We start from the raw sequence: 16491 nt of genomic DNA on the forward strand, positions 1-16491 counted from the left end.
TCAGCCCTTGTCTGAAGCAGGAGGATTGCCTTGAGTTTGGGCATAGCCTGTGCTACAGAATGAGACTCTGTCTCAAAACAATCAAAACAAAAACAAAAACAAAACCTAGAAAAAACAGTTTGGGATAATCTTATTAGCAGAAAGAAGAAAATTGCTCAGTGTGGCAGCCGTAAACTGTGTTGAGTACTGCCATTGCTCTGCAGGGCTAAGCCAGAGCTGTGGACCGTGGACTTTAGTAGATGTCTTTTGTTAAGGTGTTTATTGCTGTGATAAAGACCATGCAACTTGAGGGAAGTCAGGTTAGGAACTGAAACAGACCGTGGAGGGCTGCTGCGATCCATCTGGCTGGCTTCTCATGATTTGCTCAAACTGCTTCCTTACACGACTTAGAACCCCTATTCAGGGATGCACCATCCACGGTGAGCTGGATTCTCACACATCAATCATTAATCAAGAAAACGCTCCACAGGCTCGCCAGGAGCAGTTTCTTAATTGGGTTTCCACTTCCCAGATGACTCTTGTATCAGGTTGACATAAATCTAGCCAGCATAGTGGGCAATACAGACAGCAATAAAGGGATTTGTACACCTCGTGATGTGATGGCTGGTAGGAAAGAACTTGTGGAGTACAGTAATAAAGGACCATTGGGTGTGTGTGTGTGTGTGTGTGTGTGTGTGTGTGTGGGTCTGTGTGTGTGTGTGTGTGGGTCTGTGTGTGTGTGTGTGTGTCTGTGTGTGTCTGTGTGTGTCTGTGTGTGTGTGTGTGCGCTTTCAGACTTCTAAATACACTCCAGCAAAGTGTATTTGCCAGGCCAAAGTGCTGTGAGAAGGTCCTGTGAGGAGACAGAAGAGGAGGCTCAGATCCAGTAAAGAGTTGGGGGAGCCCTTCTTGATGTTGAGCTACAAGTGACACTTACCTCAACCGTGGGCTGAAGGGCAGTAAAACCTGGCCTAGAGCCAGGCTCCGTGTGCTGGGAAGTCAGACTGGAAATGACTATTCAGACAAAGTGGGTGTGAGGTTGTTTCCCACCAGGCATCCGAACTAAGGTGTCAAATAGAAGTTAGGTATAGGGGTTGGGACTCAGGAATATTTTGAGGATGTTTGGTAGACCTCACTGTTGAATCTGATGGATGGGGAGGCCTGTGACTCACTCAGAGAGAGGGGGATGGCCGAGGAGCTCTGTGTGGGACTTGAACATCTTGCTCACACTTAGCTGTCCACACTTCCCTAGTGTAATGAGTGGAGAGGGAATGTCAGGAAGTGGTGGCTGGCTGTTCTCAGACTAGAGTGGCCATTAAGCCTAGCATGATGCCTGCCAGGCACAGGGAAGTCAGCCAGCAAGTCCTCACTGCACAGCACAACCCCAGGTGTGGTGCTGACCACATTGTACAGATCCACGTTACATAATACAGAAAAGGGGATGGTTTTTCAGTTAAAAAAGATGTTTCTGTTCTCAGCTAAAAGATTTCATTGTGTTTATCCAGAAAAGTGATTCATTATTTCTTTTGCCCTCTATAGGCAAAATTACTTAATTCCTAGAATTCTTTTTTTTTTTTAAGATTATTTTTGCTTATGTGGGGGTGAGAGAGAATAAGAACGAATGCGTTATCTGCCACACGTGTGCTCACCCAGAATGTCCAGAAGGAAGCGTTGAACCCCTGAAGCTCAAGTACATACCATCCTTCCAACCCCTAGATTTACTTATTTTATTCTTGAAAGAGGGTCCCCTGGCTGGCCTTGAGCTTGCTGTGTAGTCCAGGCTAGCCTGGAACTTGAAGGTAGTCGTCTGTCTCTGCTTCCTAAGCAGTGGGATTAAAGGTGTGACCCCCACGCCTGGCTCCCAGGACCCCAAAATACACCTGGCAAACATCCTCTCTCCCTTGAGTCAGCCATACTGACTTTAGACTATGCATGTTCTCTTGGTCTTGCCTAATTTCATTAATTTGGGGAAATGTTTGGAAACAGGATTTGTGGTCCTGGGAGCCTTAGGCTGCCTGAGGCAAGCGGGTGGAAAGGTGGACCACAGGTGTCTTGTCTGCAGAGGGATCTCACTGCAGAGTGAGTTAGATTTCTCCCACCACCACGACCTTGCCTTCTCTGGAAACACACTTCACTCTTAAAACATAATTTACTGGAATTGGTGTTATAAAAATTTATTTCTTGGCAGAGTTTGCTAGAGCACATTTATCCTCATAGAAGATCATTCAATTGGTTTACATAAAAGACCCTCAAAGAAAACATTTGTTTTATTACATGCACCCAAGAGGCTTTCTAAAACATGAGTGATAATGTTCCTCTAACCTAAGTAAATATCCCAAAATAACTGTAGCTTCCTGCTTATAGTAAGGTGTACACGGCGCCTGGCAGTGGACCGCAGCTTCGCTTCTGCGGCGTTGCCCTTTGTCCCGGCCGCAGAGCCCTCTTAGAGAATATCCTTGGCCACATCGTTTCATCCCTAGAGGGACTGGTGTGGGACCTTGGGGTGTTCATGCAGGGTAGGTGCCGCAGGATGGTGATGGCCCCCTAAGTGCCAGTGAGGATACAGTTCTTGTTCCAACTGTAACCTTGGATTTGTGTCCCCAATAAAATAGATTCTCCTTTATTTTACTCTTACCAGTTTATAAATGTGGAAGTGTACTCTGTAGCATAGCACCTGCAAGTTAAAACGTGTCTTTGGAGGAAAAGTCAAGATGTTCTGACCTTCAGCCCAGGGTGTTCAGGTGGGGATGTCGGCTCTCCTCTCATTTCTCTGTGAGCTGTGCATCAGCAAGGAGTTACGGAGAAGTGTTCTTTGCTGCGGAGACTTTTTTTTTTAAGATTTATTTATTTATTATATATGAGTACACTGTAGCGGTCTTCAGACACACCAGAAGAGGGCATCGGATCTCTTTACAGATGGTTGTGAGCCGCCTCTCCAGCCTGCTGTGGAGGTTAACACACGGAAAGTACCTGCTGACTTTATCCGGGTGCCTCCCAGTGACCCAGCAGTGACCGTGCTGTCTTGTTTTAATTCCCAGAGCCACTACTAAATCCTTTCTGTACGTAGTGGCTGGTCGTGGTCTAACTGCCATCGCTTTCCAAAGGGTGTGCTTCTATGACAGGCCCTCTGAGCCCTCTTGCAGCTGTGAGTCTTCCCAGCGCCCTTCAGGCCTCTGAGGGACCTAGGACTGAGCATGGCACATGCTTACTGCAGTGTGCTGACTTTATTCTCCGTCTGTCTAGTAACATTTTCCTTCGTGCTTGGAATCTTGGTCAACTCAGGCTTAATTTCTGTGTTTCTCTCATCCTAGTCTGCTCCCTTCCTTTCTATTCTTTTAAGAAAATTGTGGCTAGCTGTTTGGATTTTCTCAGAAATTTCTTATGAACATGTTCACTTAGCCAGAAAATACTTTGTTACATTTGAATTTTCATGAAGCAGATAAAACTTGATGTACCTGTCTATGATTATAGCTCTGTGGTAGAGTGCTTATCTAGCATGCGTGAGGTCCTAAGTTCAATTCCCACAAGCACTACAAAATCCTGCAGCCAGATAATAGTTGAGTGACTAGAGTGCTTGCCTAGTGTGCACAAAGCCCAAGTTTGGTCCCCAAAACCAAGTAAAGTTGATAAGTGGTACATGCCTGTAATCCTACACCCCAGAGGTGGAGACAGGAGGGTCTGAATCAGGGTCATCCTTGGCACGTTGAAAGTTTAGCCTGGGATATGCGAATCCCACCATAACAAAAACTTCCATGTACGAGACCATATATATTAACTCTCACGGGCCTAACCATTGAGGGCGTTGTTTAGACCTCAGTTAGAGTAGACCACGTTAAGCAGGGTTCTGGTTTTTTAAATGAATCTTTAACATACGTAGCATACCAAACACTTGCCATTGCATATGAGGGTTGTCTGTTAAACAGCAGATGCTGGTCATTCCAGTTAAGTTGTCACTGCTTTTGAAATTGTTTTGAGGTCTCACATGATTATCAGTGACTCGACTGGAGTGGGCAGTGGTCTCCTTCCTACTGTCTCACGTGTAATTAGTCTGTTTCTCTGGGACCCGGTGTAGCAGTATAAATTGTTGCAGTCCTGCTGCCGCTCTGTTACGTGCTTCCCTGGGTCCCTTCCTTACATGACCCAGCTGAGGACAGTGACTCCTTGAAGTATATTCCCACTCATTCTCATATTCACTGAGTGATTTCTGTTATGCCACATATTCTCAAGTTAACCCTGGAAAGGTGGTGTTCCCGTGATGGGGAGCATTCATTCATAATGCCGTAAGAGAGACCTATGTCTCCAATAAAAGAGTTTATCCTTAATTTACTGTTGCCTGTTTCTATGGGAAGCACCTTCTGTATCGTACAGAGCAACATCAGGTTAACTGCCGTAGGAGCTGGCCAGTTAGGGCAGTGGCTAGTGCCACTGAGGGAGAGATGGTAAAAACCCAACCTTGAGGAGGGCATTTTAGGCCAAATGGCAGCCAAGTGGGAGAGCGGTAAGTGTAGGGATGGCCAGGGTGGCTAGAGTGGTGAGGGTAGTAGCCTGGTGGAGAGATGGGTGGCAGTGGCATGCTGTTCTCTTAGTTTCATGAGGAAGCCCATGGGTGGAGCCTACATAGAGGAGTGCCCAATAGTCCTCAGTACCATTGGCCTACATCTGAAGAAAGACACTACTTGATTACTTGCTATTTATTTGTTTATTTATTTGAGATTTTGACTTCTTTTATTATTATTACATTTTGGGCTTTGTTTACAGTTATTTTAGTAGCCTCAAAAAAATCAGGGTAGCCATAAGTCAGAGTTTTATTGCTGTGAAGAAACACTATGACCGTGGTAACTCTTACAAAGGAAAACGTTTAGCTGGGACCGGCTTACAGCTCCATGATTGTCACAGCAGGAACATGGCAGCATGCAGGCTGATATGATGCTGGAGACGAAGCTGAGTTCTACATCTTGATTCAAGGACAGCCTCACTGGGCATAGCTTGAGCATGGGAGACCTCAAGCCCACCCCACAGTGACACTCTTCCTCCAACACAGTGCCACCCCTTATGAGCCAGGCATTTAAACACATGAGTGTGGGGGACATACCTATTCAGATCAACACACCATACTTGCTGTGTAGACTGTGCTGGCCTCTAACTCACAAAGTCTGTCTGCCTCTGTCTCCTCAGTGCTGGTATTAAAGATATGTGCCGCCATGCCTGACTTTATTCAGAGGTGAAGGAAGAGAAGAGGTAGAGAAAAAGAGGAAATTGTAGAAGTTGTCTTTTCACCTTTGCCATGTTTGTTCTTGTTCTTGACTTCAGGTCGTGCTCCAAATCCCATTTTATAAGAGCAGATTATGAGTTATGGTCCACTCAGGAGGGTGAGGCCATAGGGTCATCCTCCAGGCCTGGCAGAGCTATACAATAGACCTGCCTTGAAGCAAAACAAACTGAAGAAAAGTAGGGTGGCAGACAGCCACCTGCAACTCCAGCATCTCAGTGGGCCCACAAACACGGACGTACTACATACATATAAGAAATAAAGAATTAAAAAGCAAAACCAGTCCCCCAGGTAACAGATCGTAGAGATAGTCTGTAAGTTTTTTTTTAAGTATTTATTCATTCATTTATTTTATGTACATGTATGCCTTGTCTGCATACCAGAAAAAGGCATCCTGTGGGGCCATAATAGATGGTATAAACTGCCATATGGGTGCCAGGATTTGAACTTAGATCCTGTGGAAGAGCAGCAGTGATCTTAACTTCCCAGCCATCTCTCTAGCCCCCCCCCCCCCCGCCCGCCACCTCTTTGCTTTTTTTGAGTCAGGCTTTTACTTTGTAGTTCAAGCTGTCCTGGAATTCACTACATTGACCCTGCTGGCTTCAAACTCAGAGCTCTGCTTCCCAAGTGCTAGAATTAAAGGCGTGCACCACCATGCTTAAGTGTTTTCATTAATAGCTTTATTGACATTTTTTCATGTAACAGATTTGGTCTTGTGGTATCTAGAAACTTCAACAATAATTGAATATATTCTACCAAAACTTTGTGTCCCTACCTGTGACAAGAAATTCACTGTTGCTCGGTTCCTTAGCATAAGGAAGGGCTGGATGGAAGTAAACACCTTGTAGGGCATGTGAGGTAGTCACAGAGCCCGTGCCTGTGTCCTGCTTCCTTGTAAGGCATGTGAGGTACTGAGTCACAGAGCCCGTGCCTGTGTCCTGCTTGCCTGGGGTCCTGGCTGTCCCTGTCTCTAGAGGCAACTGGCGTCTAGCAGTGGAAAAAAAAATCCCGCAGTTGTCCTTGTACTTCTTCAGAGTAGATGTGGCTGAGACTGGCAGAATGGGCATGGCCGGTTGGGACCAGGGAGTCTAGGGACCATGGAAACCAGGAGACAGCGTCCCAGAATGCCTACTAATGTGAGCTGCACAGTGGGAAGCCACAGTTCTTGTGTGTGTGTGTATGTGTGTGTGTGTGTCTGTCTGTGTCTGTGTGCGCGTGTGTCTGTGTGTGTGTGTCTGTGTATCTGTGTGCGTGTGTATCTGTGTGTGTATCTCTGTATCTGTGTGTGAGTGTGTGTATCTGTATGAGTGTGTATCTTTGTGAGTGTGTGTATCTGTGTGTGTCTGTGTATCTGTGTGTGTATCTGTGTGTGTATCTGTGTGTATGAGTGTGTGTGTATCTGTGTGTGTCTGTGTGTGTGTGTGTGCGCTCGAGTATATGTGTGTGTAGTGGGGATCAAGCCCAGCCTCACTTATACTGCATACAGTCACAAAATCAAGTGAGCTCCATGCCTAGGTACAAAGTCTCAAATCTACAGGAAGTTGCTATCTGTGTGAGAAGAGATGGAGGTGGAGTGGTGATCCAGTCATTCCTGTGTGTGTACTTGAGATCTCAGGAACTAACCGTTCAGTTATGGGCGTAGCAGACGACAGCATGAGATGTGACTGCAGTGCTTCTTACTACTAGTGCTGCACTGGTAGGAGATGCATGTGAGCACTCACACCGGTGGCTCACAACACACACACACACACACACTCACACACACACTCACACACACTCTCACACTCACTCACACACTCACACTCACACACTCACTCACACTCACACACACTCTCACACTCACACTCACACTCACACACACACTCACACACACACTCACTCACAACCATGCATGCACAGATAGAAATCCTGTTCTGTTTTTGTTGTTGATGATGCTTTGTTTTGTAACAGGGTCTCATGTAGCTCTGCTAGCCTTGATTCTGGGTACAAGAACAGCCTTTAACTGATCCTCCTGCCTCACCTCCCAATTAGGATTACAGATGTGTCACACTTTGCCAGGTAGGGACCAGTTTCTCTCTCTCTCTCTCTCTCTCTCTCTCTCTCTCTCTCTCTCTCTCTCTCTCTCTCTCTCTCAAAACCATGGTGGATTTTTTTTTTTCATTTACCTAGTATACAAAGCTTGTTTGCCAGGCTGGAGAGATGGCTCAGCAGTTATGAGCAGTGGCTGTTCTTCCATAGGTTCTGAGTTCAATTCCCAGAAACCACATGGTGGCTCATAGCCATCTACAATGAGATCTGGTGCCCTCTTCTGGCATGCAAACATACATGCAGGAAGACTATTGTATATATAATAAATCTTAAAACAGACAAACAAAAAACCAAGAAAGATTGTTTGTCAGTTAAGATTTCTAAGGAGGTAAAAGTCAAATGTGAACAGAAACAACCCCAGTAGTAGCACAAACAAAGCACGTAGGATCGTGAACTTGCACTTGACAGTGAAGGGAATAGGAAGTGATTCGTGTGTACATATTCCTGGAAGTTGTACAGAATGCAGAGAGAGAGCATCAGAAGGCTGATTTTTGATATTCAAGACAATTCAGAGACTTAAAAGTTAACTTTAGCTTCATATGTGTTGTGGAGATTTAAACATAGAACAAAACTAGTAGCTGGACGAACTGGTACATGCCTCAGTGGCAGCACTGGGACAGACAGATGGAGCCTCTGTTCCAGGACAGCTAGGGGTGTGTAGAGAGATCCTGTTTCAAAACAGACAAACACCACCACCAACCACAACAAAAATAGAATAGAACTTAGCTGACGATAACATTGAACCTTAAGAAGTACGCCAGTGTGGTTGTCACTTGGTAGAAGGGATGCTTTTAAGGGTTAAGTGGCTAACTCAAGTCCCTGGGCTCCCAAGTAGGAATGCTTGTGGATTTGGTCTCTACCCGTCAGACATTCGTGCCTTACCACCGTGCTTTTGCATTGTGTTCTTGGTCTGTGGTTCTCAGTTGTAAACCTCACTTGGAGTTGCTGTGTCCAGTTTTACTCATACATTGAACTGTATGTAAAGTTTAAGATCTACTCGAGGGTTTTTATCAGCGTGGCCATATCCTTCTGATCCTTCTGTTTAGGTGTCACAGTGGTTTCACTTTTACACAGGGTCTCACTATATAGTCCTTGCTGGCTTTGAACTCACAGTTTTGTCGGACTATATCTCCTGAGTGCTAGAGTTAAACTATGTGGGCCTGCCTCACCCGGAACTTGCTATGTAGGGAAGGCTGCATCAGATGTCTTCCTGCCTCTGTCTCCCAAGTGCTGGGATTAAAGGCTTATTAGTATACCGAGCTAGACTAAGTTTCGTGATTGATTTGTTTGTGGGCTTTTTTTAAATTGGCTTTTAAAAAAACTTCCTTAATTTAAAACAATTTATTTTAGGAGGTCATGTGACTTGGTGGCAAGTGCTTTTAACCAATAAGTCATCCTTCAGGTCAGAATCTGAGTGTTTTATGTCTTTACAAAAGAACGTTTGGGTTGAAGTGGTGGCTCAGTGATTAGGGGCGATGCTGCAGTTGTAGAGCACTGGGGTAAACTCCCTACGCTGTTGGCTCACAACCATCTGTAATTGCAGATCCGGGAGATCTGGTGCCTTTCCTGTTTTCCTTAAGCACCAGGCAAACACAGTGCACATATATACATGCACGCAAAATATTCATACAAAGAACCAACAAGAAATTTTAAAAGTGTAGATATACTGTTTTCAGTATTTGAGAATTTCGTACGGTGTATTTTGGTGATAGTCACTTCCTACTGTAACCCTCACTTCTCCCAGGTCCACCCTGTCCCAGCTTGGTCTTTATTGTTGTTTTTAAGACAGGCCCAGCTGTGAAACCCTGGGTGGCCGGGAACGCACTATGGACCAAGGTAACCTCTAGCTCTCACAGGTCTGCTGGCTCTCACAGGTCTGCCTGACTTTATTGTCCTGAGCGCTTGTATTAAAAGTGTGCCACTCTGGTTTCTTTTATTTTTAAGTTTTTACTATACCTCATACCTGAGGATATCAAAGAAAAGTGGAATGATTATGTAAAAAATTGTAACTGTTATTTGTCTTACTGTTCCAGTTGAAAGTAATCAAAGCTTGGCTCTTCAGTTTTAGTCTTTTATTTAGATACAATTTGTTTAGAAGCTCTTTAAAAGATTTATTTAGTTTTATTTCAGTATGAGCATTTTGCTAGAGTATATACATGTGTACATCATGTATGTGTCTGGTTCCTGAAGAAGCCAGAAGAGAGTCAGATAAACTAGAGTTACTGATAGGTGTATCCTGGTCTCACCATGTAGGTCTAGCTGTCCTGGACTCACTCTGTAGACCAGGCTGAGCTCAGACTCAGAAGTCTGCCTGCTTCTGCCCTCTAGGTGATGGGGTTAAAGGCGTGTGCTACCACACACACCATCTGGGACGTTTTAAATCTATGGACTTTTGTTTGTTGTTCAGTTTGTTAGTTTTTGAGACAGTCTACCTCACTATCGTAGCCTAGGCTGTCCTTGAACTTGTGATCCTTGTGTCTCTACCCCCAAGTACAAGGATTATAGACATATATTGTGTATTGGCTTATAGTCTTAATTTTTAAGAAAATTTACAGTAGTAGTGTGTAGATCAGATTGCATATGAAGACAGCTTGCTCATTTGGCTGTTTGCAGATACTGGTTGAAGCAGTTGCTTGGTAGGTAAGTGAGAAAAATGATCACAATTGGAAAACTCAACACTTTGTTTGACTAAAATTATAAACTGGGATTGAGTTTGTCTGTGCCCGTGTGGAGAATGAAAGTGTGGATGCTCTCAGCCTGGGACCAGTGCTGTATTTAGGTCTGGGTGACCATAGAGGAAGGGTGTGAGCTTTATTGAAATTCTCTTTTATCTAACCCTTAGGCATCTGGTGTAGTAACTGCTAGTTTTGCTCCTGTCCCAGGCTAGCACCTCACAGGTCTTCAACAACTGGGTTCAGATAAAGTTAGGGAGGTGGTGGTGGTGGTGGTGGTGGAGGAGGTGGTGGTGGAGGTGGTGGAGATGATGGCTGTGGTGTGATGGTGGTGGTGGTGGTGGAGGTGATGGCTGTGGTGTGATGGTGGTGGTGGTGGTGGAGGTGATGGCTGTGGTGTGATGGTGGTGGTGGTGGAGGGGGTGGTGATGGTGGTGGTGGTGATGGAGGTGATGGCTGTGGTGTGATGGTGGTGGTGGTGGTGGTGGTGGAGGTGATGGTTGTGGTGTGATGGTGGTGATGGTGGTGGTGGTGGAGGTGATGGTTGTGGTGTGATGGTGGTGATGGTGGTGGGGGTGGTGGTTGTGGAGGAGGAGGTGGTGGTGGTAGTGGTGATGGTGGTGGTGGTGGTGGTGGTAGTGGTCTCATGGTGCTGGGCAGAGCTAATAGCCGGAAAGACTTTCTGTTCTGTTCCATAGGCTTTTGACTGATCTGACGTGAACTCACGAGAGGCAAGGAACCAGAACTGAGAAAGAAAAGAGATCTAGCTAGAATGTGGGCAGAGAAGGGAGAGGAAAGGGTGCCTCTGGTCGTGTGTGTGGGGGGGGGGGGGGGGGAGCGTGGCATAGTGGTTTGCTACTGTAGAGAGGTCTGTGAGCACGAAAGCATTTCTAGCCAACAAAGAGCATGAAAACCCTGCTTCCCGCCCTTTAATTCTCATCTATGAAGCTCTATGCTTGCCTTCTAAGAAAGCAGCCTCTCAGGATGCTATTCAGAAGACTTCCAATATCCCCTGATGCGACCACAGGGTGATAAAGGGTCTCAGCCATTGCATGTTATGGTGCCAGTAGTCTCTATCTCCTGCCCGACCCCTGTCGTGTCACAGCAGAGACTTGCAAACGCTGTGGGAGTCAGTGTGCCTGTGTACAGTGGTTACATTGTTTCACTGACGTTACATGCGCACCTTTCTCAGTGCCCAGTGTCCAGGGTCTTTTTTCCTTAGCTTTTATTGTCCTGAATTTCTTTATCTCTTTGCAGTGGTACAGTGAGATACTTTGTATTGTGTAAGTTTAAGTTGTATGTTACATTTTCCTAACCTAAATGGGGTGTGCACTGTGAACCTTTGCCGAATGAACGTGTTTGATAAGTTCTTTGGTAATAACTTTAATCTGATTTTTTTATTTTTGTGTTCCCCCATTTTTACAAAATCTTCCAGTCAGGTTGGAAGGCACAAGTAATTGCCAGTTGAGGAAGTCCCAGGGTGTCCTGAAGCTCTCTCTCTTCAGCCATCCTTAAACTCTGTAAATCTTAGTGCAGATGGAGAAAGAAAGGTTTTTCAACATGGGCTGTGTTGGAAAAGCTAAAGGGAGAATACTTTCTTAGGTTTTCACAAATTTTGTTCTGTATTTAGATATAACTGAGGTTGATATAAGATGCCAAAAGTTTCACATCAGAAAAGTTGAGTTTTTCACAGGCTAACACTTGGTTCACTATTAAAACCGTTTGGAATGTCTTTCTGTTGGAGGTGCTTATTTCCATTCCCATAGGATTGTCCGTGGTTTTGGCTTTCGCCTTAGCATATTAACTCCAGTCATGAGCATGAGCTCCAGCCCTGTGGGTCTGGACCAGAGTGGATGCTTCACTGTGGGCTGTCAGCCTTCCTGCAGAGGGCACAGTGTAGCACCACACAGGTCGGTTTTCTAGAGCATGACTCAGAGCCTGTGGCCTGTCTCCTAGCCTGCAGCCCCCTGCTCTCCAGCTGTGCTGAACTGTAACCAGAGCTTGCGGCAACCTTCCACAGAAACGAGAACAGCAAAAGTGTCCTGCTCCCTTTAATGCTAGGGAACTCTGTATCACAAAGTGGATAATATTTTCTTACAATTCTCGTTTTTTTTTATTACAATAGTATTTTTATAAAAAGTTACTTGGAAGTTGTTCTTTAACTGTGTCTGCTATAGTGTGCACAACTGTTTAGCTGCTAGCCAGTGTGTCTTTGCTAACACGTAAAACCCAGCTAGCAGCTAGTCCAGCATTTCTCATCCTGTGGTCATGACCCCTTTGGAGGTTGCATAGCAGATATCGTGCATAGCAGATATTTACATTATGATTCATATCAGTAGCAAATTTGCAGTTATGAGGTAGCAACAAAATAGTGTTGGGGTCACCATGACATGAGGAACTGTATTAAAGGGCTGCAGCATTGGGAAGAAGGATGAGGGCCACTGGACCAGAGAATGCAGCTTGGGATGGAATGGTTCTGGAGTAAACAGTTGTGTGGCTTCCATCTCCTGAGAGCTCTAAGAATGAGATATACATCCCAAAATTATAAGGTATAATTATAATAATAATCCCAAAATTATTTTTAAAATTAAAGTGAGTTTAACACTGCATTTGTTTTAGGGCTTGGTGATATTCCCTGAAATGGAAAAATAAATTAAAAAATTAATGGTTCAGCTCCTTTATAACTGAGGAAAAGAATATAGAGAAGAATGTTGACATCTTATTTTAGGTTTCACACAGGAGCAAAGTTGCTTCCTTACTTGAAGTAGGTTGGCATACACAGTTCGTGTCAGGGCCTCAGCCTGACGTGCAGTTTTGTCATATAGAATGCATTAATAAAAACAGATTGAGGGGGCTGGAGAGATGGCTCAGCGGTTAAGAGCACTGACTGCTCTTCCAGAGGTCCTGAGTTCAATTCCCAGCAACCACATGGTGGCTCACAACCATCTGTCATGGAATCCAATGCCGTCTTCTGGTGTGTCTGAAGACAGCTACGGTGTACTCACATACATAAAATAAATAAATAGATCTTTAAAAAAAAAACAAAAAACAGGTTGAGGATCCCACCCGCTACAGTCATGTCTAGGGGAGCTCACCCACCTGCTCGAAAACAAAACTCAGAAGCTAGGGTTAGGAGCCAAGACGCAGGCCAGAGAAGGCTCAGTGGGAAGTGAGCTTGCTATGAACCCTGTTTCCTGAGTTCAGTTCCAGAAGCCAAGTGGTGGAGTGAGAGTCAGCTCCTGCAAGTTGGCACCTCAGTCAGGCATACACATACAGAGTGAGTAAGTAAAGTGTTCTTAGGACCCGGACTAGTGGCACCTGACACTGTAGTAGTCTAAGTTATTTAAAAAACATTTCATTTTAGAAACTTGTGTTTTTTGTACTTTTTAATTTTTTAAAGTTTGTTTTATCCTTTACTGGTTTTTTCTCAACGTGTAGTGTTCATTCAAATTTCTTCAAAAATGAAATTAAAATTGTATATTCTTTCCAAGCTACTAATACAGTTATATTTGGTAATGGCAATCCTAAGTTTTGGCATTACCTGAAAATAGTTGACCTTCTTTATAAAAGCAACCTAGAGAACTACAGCAAAGTTGTGGCAAACTCTTTCTTTTGGAATTCTCTTACTCTGCAAAATTACCACGTATAAGAATAAAGTTGAGGGGCTGGGGATTTAGCTCAGTGGTAGAGCGCTTACCTAGGAAGCGCAAGGCCCTGGGTTCGGTCCCCAGCTCCGAAAAAAAGAACCAAAAAAAAAAAATAAAAAAAATAATAAAATAAAGAATAAAGTTGAAACTCAAAGATTTAATACATAACGTACACACAATGACATTCACAAAGTTGCAAGTACATTTCCTATTTTGCACTACTATAATCACAAAATGTATAAAGGTGTCATGTTAGGTATTTTGCAACTAATAACTGGTATGATGATGGTCTGAGATTGAATGATGCTAAAGAAAAGCACTGTTTATAAAATATCTGATAAAATATTTATCTCTATTAACATTGCAACAGGAAGAGGGCAGATGTAGACAGTGCTCGCAGGCTCCCCTTTCTCTCCATCTTGTTTGAAGCCTTTGTTGTCAGCTTCTTCCTCCTCCTCCACCTGGTTTTCATCATTCCCTTCTGCAGCAGCCTCTTGCTCTTCCTCTTTCTATCCTCGTTTCCCTCAGCCTTCTTTTTTCCGTCTTCCTCATGCAGATCTTCCTTCCCTTCTTCCTCATGCAGATCTTCCTTCCCTTCTTCCTCATGCAGATCTTCCTTCCCTTCTTCCTCATGCAGATCTTCCTTTCCTTCTTCCTCATGCAGATCTTCCTTTCCTTCTTCCTCATGCAGATCTTCCTTTCCTTCTTCCTCATGCAGATCTTCCTTTCCTTCTTCCTCATGCAGATCTTCCTTCCCTTCTTCCTCATGCAGATCTTCCTTTCCTTCTTCCTCATGCAGATCTTCCTTCCCTTCTTCCTCATGCAGATCTTCCTTCCCTTCTTCCTCATGCAGATCTTCCTTTCCTTCTTCCTCATGCAGATCTTCCTTTCCTTCTTCCTCATGCAGATCTTCCTTCCCTTCTTCCTCATGCAGATCTTCCTTTCCGTCTTCCTCATGCAGATCTTCCTTCCCTTCTTCCTCATGCAGATCTTCCTTCCCTTCTTCCTCATGCAGATCTTCCTTCCCGTCTTCCTCATGCAGATCTTCCTTCCCTTCTTCCTCATGCAGATCTTCCTTTCCGTCTTCCTCATGCAGATCTTCCTTTCTGTCTTCCTCATGCAGATCTTCCTTTCCTTCTTCCTCATGCAGATCTTCCTTCCCTTCTTCCTCATGCAGATCTTCCTTCCCTTCTTCCTCATGCAGATCTTCCTTTCTGTCTTCCTCATGCAGATCTTCCTTTCCGTCTTCCTCATGCAGATCTTCCTTCCCTTCTTCCTCATGCTGACCTTCCTTTCCACCTTCCTTGTTTTCTTCTACTTTGCATTTCCCATCATCCCCCTCAGTTTCCTCTTTCTGTTGTTCTTTGACTTCTTCCTCTGTTTCAGCTTCCCCCTCGTCATCTTTCTCTTCTTCCTTCTTCCCATCACCTCCTTTGTTATCTTCTTTTTCCTTGTCTTCCTTCTCTTCATCATTTTTGGCCTCCTTTGCGTCTTCGATTTCAGCTACATCTGGTTTCTCTTTTAGGCCTCCTTCCCTTTTCCCATCTTCTCCCTCCTCACCTGTATCTTTGTGCTCATTTCCATCTTCATCGTTCTCCACATCTTGAATGTTTGCTTCCAGCTCATCATTTTTGCCTTCTGTTACCACTGCTTCTTTCTTTTCTCCTCCGTCTCCTTCAGTGTCTTCATTTATCTGTTCTTTTACTTCCTCAGTTTCCATTTTAGAAATGGGTGCCTCAATAATTTTGGCTTCTCCATTTTCAGCATTTTCCATGTTGCATTCTCCTTTAACAACTTCTGGCTTGGTTTCAGGAATTGTTGTGGCACCTGCATCTTTGTTTTCTTCCACGACATTTGTGGTCTTCGTTTTCCTTGAAGTTGATGCTCTTTTAGGTTTCAACTCCTGTGTAAAGGGCACAGGCACAGCAGACCGTCGAGCCCATCTTCCCTTTGGCTCCTAGCTCGCATCACCTGCAGCCTTTCTTTTGGGCATTGTTGCAGCTCTCCGTAGGAGATCCTTAGGCAGGAGGGAAAAAAAGCCGAGAGGAGTCTCTGCCTGACTGCTCCTCGAGCGACTGAGTTTTCAATGAACTAATTGCAGCACGATATGTACTCGCGTCCCCCTGGCTGTTTCTAATAACCCTTGAGCTGCTGATTCTGCTGTCTAGTTGTAGAGCAGGTAAGATGTTAGGAAGAGATTTAGCCTTTTTAAGAAGGCTGTCCTATCTTCCTTCCCTGTTCTTTTCCCTTGCTCCTTCCATTCCCTCCTGTGAACTCTCCCTGCCCTTCCCCGTCTTCCTACACAAGTGGCTGACTTTTTTTTTTCAGTAGAGCTTGTGGACTAAGACCCATTGGGTGCAGGTTGGAAAGGAAAGAAGTTGTAACATCGTTAGGTGGCTTGTGAATAGATTTTTACATTTAGACTTTGTAAGTAAATTGGTAATAACCAGTAAAGAAATTACCCGTGTACCTCTGGAATTAGGTCAATAAGCAGTCAGAGTGCTGTATGAATTTGTTCTCGTTCATTCACAAGCCTTCCGTGAGATGCATCCACACATGGTGTGATGTGTTAGGAACACAGAGCAGGAAACATTAGGGCTTGGCCATGTTGGAGCCCCAGTCTAGGGAAGGAATGGAGATTACATGAAAAAATAAAAACAAAAAACTTCTAAGTGTTCTGTATAAACTTACATAGCATTTCAATGAAAAGCAAACTAGTTCTTTTTCCAAAAGGCACCAGTTTTCCTTGGAAGTTCTAACAATGAAGGGCCTATCGCTCATTTCACAAATGAGAGCGCTCACATCTACAGAATTATGAGAGCTTCTTCTGTTGGCA

At 44.5% G+C, this 16491-nt stretch overlaps 2 protein-coding genes across 4 annotated transcripts in view; one reads left to right on the forward strand and one right to left on the reverse strand.

The window, feature by feature from the left end:
• The window catches only part of Ube2e1 (ubiquitin-conjugating enzyme E2E 1), a 52259-nt gene that overhangs the window by 13161 nt on the left and 22607 nt on the right, over positions 1 to 16491 (forward strand).
• On the reverse strand, positions 13979 to 15779 carry LOC134482080 (uncharacterized protein DDB_G0290685-like). Its single transcript, XM_087586736.1, is given in 2 exon segments — positions 13979 to 14163; positions 14166 to 15779. Coding segments are annotated over 2 exon segments (1668 nt in total). The 5' UTR covers positions 15649 to 15779.

The sequence above is a fragment of the Rattus norvegicus genome, chromosome 15, assembly GCF_021556685.1.
Source record: "Rattus norvegicus strain SHRSP/BbbUtx chromosome 15, alternate assembly SHRSP_T2T, whole genome shotgun sequence".
NCBI classification, from domain to species: domain Eukaryota; kingdom Metazoa; phylum Chordata; class Mammalia; order Rodentia; family Muridae; genus Rattus; species Rattus norvegicus.